At 41.5% G+C, this 9,963-nt stretch overlaps 1 protein-coding gene across 1 annotated transcript; it reads left to right on the plus strand.

The window, feature by feature from the left end:
* Positions 1-188: 188 nt before the first annotated feature.
* LOC136430087 (solute carrier organic anion transporter family member 3A1-like) lies at positions 189-8,831 on the plus strand. Its single transcript, XM_066420377.1, has 10 exons — positions 189-541; positions 2,081-2,887; positions 3,145-3,252; positions 3,844-4,038; positions 4,382-4,546; positions 5,001-5,202; positions 5,482-5,656; positions 6,430-6,623; positions 7,211-7,275; positions 7,555-8,831. The coding sequence occupies exons 2-10, from the start codon at positions 2,119-2,121 to the stop codon at positions 7,761-7,763; spliced, it is 2,082 nt and encodes a 693-aa protein (XP_066276474.1). The 5' UTR covers positions 189-541; positions 2,081-2,118; the 3' UTR covers positions 7,764-8,831.
* Positions 8,832-9,963: the final 1,132 nt, after the last annotated feature.

Here is a 9,963-nt window from a genome sequence, read left to right on the forward strand (position 1 = left end):
TTGGTGTTTTGCATATAGGTGGTACTGAACAGGTGTATATCGCATTAGGAAACAAATTGAATGCTTTGATATTTTAAGTCCGTGTACATAAACAAGAATTGACAACAGGTCAATAGATAAAGACAGGCATTTACCGGCTTTATCATTTCTATGTCATAAGCAAGCTGTACAGCACTGTTTGCTTTATTACTGGCGTTGTTGGGAAAAGATCGGGAAGAGAATTAACTGAATGGCAACTGAGTGCAAGTCTTCAGACGCATGCACTAGAGGTTTCCCCACAACACGGAGTCGACCAGGCTGCTAACACGCCCAAGTGATCCATTGTTGTTTCTCGTGGAGCGTAACGAACACCTTTCACCAGGATCCTGGCATAAACGTTTGTACGCCCGGGACTAGTAAGCACAGGGTGGAACTGGTTCGACGAGTTTCAAACATCTAGGGTCTTCGAGGACAGTATCTAACACACTGATTTCTAATTCTACCCACTGTTCTGTCGACTTGAGAAGGTTGGCATTCCTTAAAGGAACCTTTTATTGACCAGGTAAGTCATCTAAGTTTCACTGGAGACTTTCTCAACTTCTAGTGTGCTGTCTTGGGTCTCTAATAAACCGAGTCTTAACAACGATATGGGGGAGGGGGAGGGTGGCAGGTGGTTGCCCAAATTGTGTTGGGCTGTTAATAGTTTGAGCATACTAATAGTTTGCTCCTTGTGAACGCAATATGTTAGGAGGTCCCACTTTCCATGTTTTAATATGACCTAACTCGTTTCTAAGATTTACAAACTTTAACTGCAAAATTAATATGTGTTCAAATTGCCTACTCAATATATTAAAATGTTATGGCAAACCACATGATCATATATGACTAATTATATTTGACTTAGAATGCAATCTAAGTAGTGAAGGAAGTACTTTGTAGAATTGTGTCATTTTTGTACCTTTGCTAAAAATGAGTTAAATCTAGACGGAGTAGTTTTACATGTGATAGCAAAGTTAACAAAATTATGTAGACGCCATCTTGGATGGGCGCCATTTTGCATTGCGACGAAGTTGTCTAACAAGTGTCAGGTGACAGCCTATGTCCACAGACAATTCTGGACAGTAACATAAAATGTTGCAATTAGAAAGCTTAAAAGACAACATTAAAAACTTTCGAGCTTTCCATCTTTCCATTTAATCCAGAAAAGTCGTACTCGCAGGTGACAAAGTTTTGAAACTCATTATCAATGACATGTAGTGTGTGGATTCATACTGTATGTTGTCACATGTTATGCTTGATTAAGCAAGACCAATTTCATGCTTTGCAATATGTCTTTAGTTTGAGCTATCAGCAATATGATCCCATTCAACCATCAAGGTTAGTTATTCTTCTTTTAGGTAAGATACCATCAGTTACCGGTCTAGTTAATTCATTAAACATTGTCGGACAAAACCCGGCATACGTGATTTCGTGTGTTTGCACTTTTCAGTCCAATTTTATGTGTAATGCATATGTGAATGTTCCATGAAGTATAATCATCTCGTTTGAACTTGTTCGAATGGCTCTGGCATAAATATGTACCTTATAGGCTAAAAACTAGTGCTGCGTACCTAAACGTAACATCAGGTACAGGTACCGGTACAGAGGTTTAGGTACAGGTCCGGACCTGAACCTGTACCAGAACAATATGAAAAATTAACATGTGTTTTTCTGAACTTCTGCAATAAACTGATTTCAACTTGTCAGTATCTTTATTCAAAGAACATAACTAGGTTTGCTACCGCCAAACTCCCTTGGCCTTGCTATCAAAACTCCCGGCCTGCCTAAATGATCTGTTGCATATTAGTTACGCTGTTCCAAGGTATCACTTTGGTCACGTTTGGTGTTGCATGAGATCAGTCACAAAATAAGCACATACTTGGTGTAAATTTATATCGGTACAGTACCGGTACTTCACGATCCGGTATTTTGGACCTGTACCGAATCAATTTTTACGGTACAGGACCGGTACACAGTACCGGTACGCAGCACTACTAAAAACGTATTGTTTTGGAATGCGTGGGTAAACATTGTACACTGTTTTTCTTTCTTTTTGCCGCAGGCTTTTTTTCTCAGGTGTGGGCAAGTGCGACCATCACGATGTCTGACATAGATCTACAGCCACTAGTCGATGAAGACTCGGAACGGCTAATGGCGGGAAAGAAGAGAGAGGAACCGAGGCCACGCCCTCCTGCGTCCCCGGCAACATTACACCGTAGACTGTTCGTCGGAGGCACCGACGACTCGTCCAGTATGCAGGACTTGTTCGGAGACAACGGGGACGAGTGGGAGAACCCGGAGAACAGATGCGGCTGCGGTTGCTGCCATCCGGACTGCTGTCAGTGTTGCGCGAGTCCCAAACTTTTCGCGGTGATCTGGGCTATCGTGTGCGTCTTGATCAACACGACGATCGGCTACAGAGTTGGGATTTTGGCCACTTTAGAGAAGACGTTTGATATGGAGAGTAAGTACACTGGTATCATGTACGGAGGGCATGACGCGGGGTACCTCATCATGGTCCTCCTCGTGTCCTATTACGGTGGAAAGAAGGGGTCGCATCGCCCCAAGTGGATCGCGTACGGTACGATGTTGATCGGAATTAGTTGCGTCATCTTTGCGCTGCCATATTTCTTCATGCCGAGACACGTCATCAACGAAACCGAACAAGAGGTTGTCTGTACACCGGGGAAGGCGCAAAACACGACCGACGTGGAGAACTGCAAGCAATCCCATTCCCTGAATCTGTTCTGGTACATCATGTTGACGGTTGCCACGTTCATGATGGGGATTGGCGGAGCGCCCGCGTTGCCCCTCGGGACAACGTACATCGACGATCACGTGACAAAGGAGAGCTCGCCATTGTATATCGGTAAGTGGCAACATTTTGCCTTCAGCTTAAGATACAGATACAGCATTTTGATAGCAGCTTACAGGGAGGTCACTGGAAAGACCGCTGACAAGTCCCGAACTTAGACCATGAAAATATTGTTTATAAAATGTTACCTTCATGTTTCAACATATAAAATGATAACGACTCTCATCACTATTTAATTGTGTCAGACAACATTCTTTTACCGACATATTTAATGTTAAGTAACATGTTTGAAAACGTGTATTCATTTGCAGGTTTAGCGCTGGTCCTTCCCAACACAGGCAATGCTCTTGGTCTCCTCTTCAGCTCCTTTGTTCTTCGATACTACGTTGACTTCCTCTTCATCAGCCCTTCTAAGATTGGTGAGTTTGCATTCATGGTTTAGATGTACATCTGGCGGTACTTAAAATACAGTACCAAATAGAACTAGCAGCCACAGATACTCCAGAAATAATGAAAAGTTTGTCCTTGGATTTATCAAAAGTTTGTCCTCGAAAGTTACATTTAATTATACATGTATATGAGGTTAATAATGTAGGAAAACAAGTGTGGTTGAACAAGAAAACCTTGAAACCTCATTGTTTAAGCTTGATATTAGTGAATTTTGTAAAATGTGCCTCTCTGAAACCCGTTGGCATGGCAACACAAAAATAGGAAACTTATTCTATTATCATACAATTGGTGCCAACTAAATTCTGTCAAAAGTCACCACGTTTGGTAGTCCTTGCACACGTCGTTAGTCAGTTATACCACGTCAAAGTTGGCGAGGGCACTTTTACCCCCCTCTAGATAGTGTTAGAAAAGTATCAGAGGTGGCATTGCGACTTTCTGTTCTATGTGTTGGATGGTGAGTAATGGGGAACGACATAAGTGGTTCTTAAATCATGTAAATAAGATCATTCTAAATCAGACTTTACAATATTCTCAACATTTTGTTACATGTTCACTTCTAGGAATCGACTCTTCGGACGACCAGTGGATAGGGGCGTGGTGGTTAGGGTTCCTCCCCCTTGCCGCTGCGTTCTTCTTCTTCAGCCTTCCTCTCTGCCTCTTCCCTAAGAAGATGAAAAAGCCTCACGAAGTTGGCCTCAAGGAGACCTCCAGGATCCTACCCTCTCTTGCAGAGCGGCAATACCTCGCCGACAAAGGTGAGACTTTGCCCTTACACGCAACGACTCTATATTTCAATTTCATTTAGATTGAATGTATAGTAATCTTTGTAGTGGCTCCATGACAACTCCATGCTTCTTTAAGCTATAGTGACCAAGAATCTTTCAGAGAAAAATCACGCCAGAGGAGCTACAAACGCTTCCTTTCTCTTTATAGTAATTGTACATCATTGTATCAGAAAGTACTTTCAGCACTAAGGACATCCCCAACATGTTTAGCCGTACTTTCAACACTAAGGACATCCCGCAATGTTTGCCCCATTGAATGTTGTACATGCACGTATATACATAAATATAATGGATGTTATCTCTTCTCCTATAGGCTTGTTTACGACGTTGGGTTGCCTCTTTAGCAATAGCGTGTACGTTCTCATCCTCCTCGGTATCTTCGTCATATCGGCTGTCACCAACGGTTTCTCCATGTACATCCCAAAGTACCTGGAGATACAGTTCTCCCTCACAAAGGCAAACGCCAGTGCGCTGATAGGTCTGTGCGATTTCTATTATTTCTATTACTATGTCTTGTTTTTCCTTGCTTTTAAATCAAGATCATCCATAATCTCAATACTAAAAAGTGTGATAGAATTTTGATCAAATAAATCAGCATGCCCGTTAAAAATGTCATGTATAACACGTTACTCTTCTACCACTACTCTATAATCTGTAGTACTCAAAAGTTTGGTCTAATGTTGATCAACATGTCAGTTACGATAGCCATGTGCATGTATAACCGGTTACTCTTGTACCTTTCCTCTATAGATTACTAAAAAGTTTTTTTTTTAAATTTAATAAATCAGCATGTTACTCACAAAAGTCATATATGACCCGTTACTTTAAGTATGGACTAGAGGTAGGATAGCTACAGACATGTAGCAGAAACGTCAAGCTTATTTTGGATCCACATTAGGTCAAATTATAACCCGTTACTCATCTACCACTAGGAATCGTGGTTCTCCCGGCGACGTTGCTGGGCACGCTGAGTTCCGGAGTGCTGATGCGGCTGTGTAAGGTGTCCGGACGGAACTCTATCCAGCTGCTGGCCTGGCTGTTCCTGGTGGTGGCCATGGCGATCATCCCCGGCATGTTCCTGTACTGTGAACCTGTACCCATCGCAGGCATCATGACCGAGTACGGAGCTACAGCGTGAGTTGGAGGGTTTTTTTTGCTGAGATCAATTATGCTTTTGATGAGTCATATCAGGACAAGTCACAGAGCAGGAATTTGGTGTGTCTGTATTTTTGTGTGTGTGTGTGTGTATGTGTGTGCGTGTCAAACGTGTCTGTGTCTGTATATACATAATATATATATATCATGTGTGTGTGTGTGTATGTATGTATGTATGTGTGTGTGTATGTGTGTGTTTGTGTAGGTATATGTGTTTCTGTGTTACAGTCAAATTATCATGATTTTCCCCCATTAAAGGTCACAGTCGGGAAGACAGCCCCTCCCCCACGCCAACCTCCAGGCCGAGTGTAACAAGGACTGCGTCTGTCCGCGGCAGTTCACCCCGGTCTGTGGCCCAGACAAGATCATGTACTTCAACCAGTGCTTCGCCGGGTGCAAGGACAGTTTGAATACCAAGTACAAGGACGTCATGGTAAGATATTCTGTCAGGATATCAAGCAATGCAATAAAGTATTTTTACGGAAGATAAGTCACTATCAATATATCAATATACATTTCAACAAAACTGCAATTTGCGCCTCATTGGTGCCAACCATGCTGAAATATCTAATCATTCATATAACGTTAGCTCTTCTGCGTACATTTCTAATACTGTGGTGGTATATATGCCTTCCGTCGGCCGACGGGACCTCAACTATTCTGTGAAACCTTTTTCGAAAAATCCTTTAGAAGAAGGGTTCAGCATTAGATAATGATTAGATAATTGAAACTAATGATACATACAGTATTGTTATCTTCTATTGCTATCACAACTTATACACATAAACTTTATTACCTTTACCAAGAATGTGATGTTTCAGGTGCCCTATGTGTGTCTGTGTTTCTATCGACATCATGTCTCAAGAGGCCGTGTATGGATCCTCATGATATTTGGTGCGTGGGTTGTTGGGGTCGGGAAAACAGAGGTCGAGTTTTATAAATGGGCCTCCTAGCAGCTTTCTACGGTTTTGTAGCGGAACCTTACTCTCCAAGCAGAGGAGTGGGTCCGGCAATGTTTTGACGTGTTTTAGGAGTTTTGTCGGGCTTTTGTCATTTTTCTTTGTCTAGACAAAAAAAAAAGAAAAAAAAGTAGAAAGCCCGACAAAGACGTCTAAAAACACGTCAAAAAACATGCAGAACCCACTCCTCTGCTTGGAGAGTAGCGGAACCTCCGGTTTTGACATCTCGTTCCTGTCACTCTTTTAGTTGTACACAGATTGTTCGTGTATCTCCCCGGGGAAGATGAAGGTCAAGGATGAGCACTACACCGGCTCCGTGGCCACCAACGACTGCAACTCTCTCGGACAGTGCAACAAGTTCATCTTCCTCATGATCGTCCTGCTCGTGGTAGCCTTTGTGTCGTTCTTCGCCTTCACGCCCATCATCACTGCAGTGCTCAGGTATGAAATTTCAATTCAATTTCACTTCAATTCAGGGCCTTTATTTTGCTTTGAAATACTTGTTCGGTCACACGGCCGCTTTTCAACAAGGTCAAAGTGGAGGGGGAGGGGTCACGGACAAAAGGACAATTTGTACACATGTACATCAATACGGTCATAAGTAATAAGTTGAAATGAATAAATAGAAATTAACTGATCTTGCTCTTTTTGTTGTCCGACCCCCCAGTAAAATAGTCAATGACACGCCAAAATGACAGTTACTCAAGTAATTACATTTCTATGAGAGCGGGGAAATGTTAATGGAGATATGTATTTCGAATGTTTCTATAGATAGGGGGTAGTCAGTAAACCGTCCCTGATTTAGAGGGTAATGGTTATGTGTGGAATATGAAAACATGTACAACATATGTTGTTTGTGCCAAACCATCGCAAATCGGTAATATTCACATGAATACACACGTTCTATACGAGTTTATTTTTGTGCTTTGCTAGCAACTAGCCTTCGAGCATTGTTTTGTAATAAAGCTATCACTATCAATGTTATGGCCTATTTTGTATCTTTGATTTCTTGTTGCTCTTTTTTGCAGAGTTGTAAACAAAGACGAGTCCACCCTTGCGACTGGAATGATACAGTTTGCCATCAAAGCTGTTGGTGAGTCTACTTTTGAGACATGCACAATTAGATACTCTTAGCTAGCTATTCTGGACTTTGTTAAAGTATCAGTGTCATGTAGTACAAGAAAAATCAGTAGATCACTGCTATATTAGCATAGGCCCAGATAATTTAGCTTGATATATTGATGTTTAAAAACATCTACGTGTATATCAACTCTGTGATTTGGGGTCATCCAACTCCACGGGCCGGTATCATTGAATACACCCCTCACTTCATCTGTTACCTTTACTAACTCCTGTATACGGTTTGTTACAGGTGTTGCTGCTCCTTTCCTGTTCGGGATGGCCATGGACTTCACGTGCATCTATTTCTCCCGCTACTGTGACGCGAAAGGAGCGTGTCTGGTGTACGATATCGACTGGAACCGCTACCTGATGTTAGGCGTCGTCACTCTAGGGACTCTGCTAGGTTCTATCCTGCTGTTTTGTGCGTACATCATCCACAGATCGTACCGAGAGGACTAATTCACTGTAACCATTCTCCCATGTCTGTATTCTACATTCGGTTGTTGCTAGTGTCACCCTAACTGACCGATACCTTTCTTAACCCGATGCACTTCAGCTACCTCGTAAACTAAAGCCCCTATCTCACTGAACCCGCTGCACGTTGGCGGCCTCGCTGCATCCTAAATTGGATTTGTGTTACCCTTGACTTTATATTGGGAATATCATGCAAAACGTTCAAGTATGTGACTAAAAAGACAACAAAAAACAAAACACAAAGCTAGCGAAAAAAAATCGTTTTTAATCGATGAAATTCGTTGAGCGGTCTGCCAAATCACTCAGTCATAGCAAGGCCGCCAACGTGCCGCGGGTCCAGTAAGATAGGGGCTTTTATATATAGGTTCAAAACGCCCCCATAAATGCCAAGAAGGAAACTTATGAGAAGCTTGAACTCCTCTTGTTATAAACAGGTTCATCTCTGCCATGTCCTGGAGTGCTATCTAAAATGCAGTGCAGTTGAAAAGAACAGAAACATGATGTTAGCTTTGATAATATGGAGGTGGTATCATACAACTTAACACAGTCTACTACTAGATCTACCTTTAAGAAAAAAATACCAATCATGACTAAGTTATAGATATGGTTCACTCTTGTACTAGTAATTATAGTAGCATCTTGATATAGTACATATTTATGATTGGTGTTTTGGTGTAAATATGCATTTAAAATACAATCCACATACATGGTGAACTTAGGTAATATAATATAAGGTCTGCAATAGAATGATGAATGGGCAAAGTTACTTAATGTTTGTTACTTATTTGAGTACTCTGAGATATATATTATTAAACATATACGATGATATATACCAGACTAATTTATCATAGTGACCAAGCACCTACTATTTGTACATGTCACGTTTATCCTTGCATTCTGCGTCTTATGTCATTTTCTTACGCCTAAATTTATACCTGCAGTATAGGCTTCTGATCATTAAATCTTCAACGATGTGCAGATGACTCTTGTGGAATGAAGATCTGTTTTGCATAACTGCAATGCGATGGCCACTCAATAAAAGACTCAACCATACATGCAAGTGTCCGTACCAATCTTTCACGGGGAACAATTTTACAAGGGGGACAATTTTTCATGGGAGACCCTCGATACAAAAGTGTCCGTACCCTTGTGCCAGTTTCCGTAACCCCGTGTCAGTAATACATCAACAAGTCCGTTCTCTACCAACACGCCACCCACACGAGGCACCTATATGTAGATTTCCACCACGCTCCATTGCTTCCTGAAAAAATACCAAATGGGGTGAATATGACCTCCCGGCCAGACAGTAACACAGTTGCAAACAATGGTGATCTATGCCCAACTTCTTGGCCCTCTAACTACACCGGCCAATATGTTTACTATTTTTGCAGCAACATATTCAAGGACTCTGGTAGAGACGAGAGCCACTTGGTAAGTGGAATTTTAGATGCTGAGATCTTTACTCTCTAACCCACAACAATGCCATAGGAATGCATTTCCTGTGCAAATGAATTATTCAATGCACTTCTAATGAAATACCACGGAAATGAATGGCATGTGGCTACAATTCATGTGTAGCCGCCTAAGCGTACAGACATTTTTGCGTCATTTCTGCGCATGTGAGATATTAGCCATTTATTATATGATTCTCATTATGTCAAATCAAATTAAGTTTGTACTTCTTTTGAAGCCATGTGTCGTCCCCCTTAGCTCAACAAAAAGCTGACAAAGTTGGTTTAAGGATGAGTATTTTGTTCTTGTTTTTTCTCATGCCATCAATAACAATAGTGGCTAAACGCATCCATCCATTCAAGCACTTATTACTGAATATGTTCATTGCGCCCTTCTAGGTGACAGGACTTTCCCTGATTTGAAGGAAAGATTTTATTTTTCTTGTTATACGGAGGTGAATGACTCCTAATTGCATCAATGTGATTATTCATCCCTTCCCATCAAATATGTTGGAGGGAGTGGCACCTGGGCGCACGTACACGCGTGGGGCCAATTGAAATGAATACGCTCCTTTCTCCATATCTCGGAAAATGTTTTCTCCACGACATTTAAAAAAAAGAGGGAGTGTAATGGTCATCTCAAAGATCCTTTTCAACTAAATCATTCAAAAGGCCAATTAATCCTCGTCTCAACAAAATCGTAACATAAAAAGGAGATCACTATAATTTAGTAT

This window comes from Branchiostoma lanceolatum, chromosome 3 (genome assembly GCF_035083965.1).
Source record: "Branchiostoma lanceolatum isolate klBraLanc5 chromosome 3, klBraLanc5.hap2, whole genome shotgun sequence".
Classification (NCBI taxonomy): domain Eukaryota; kingdom Metazoa; phylum Chordata; class Leptocardii; order Amphioxiformes; family Branchiostomatidae; genus Branchiostoma; species Branchiostoma lanceolatum.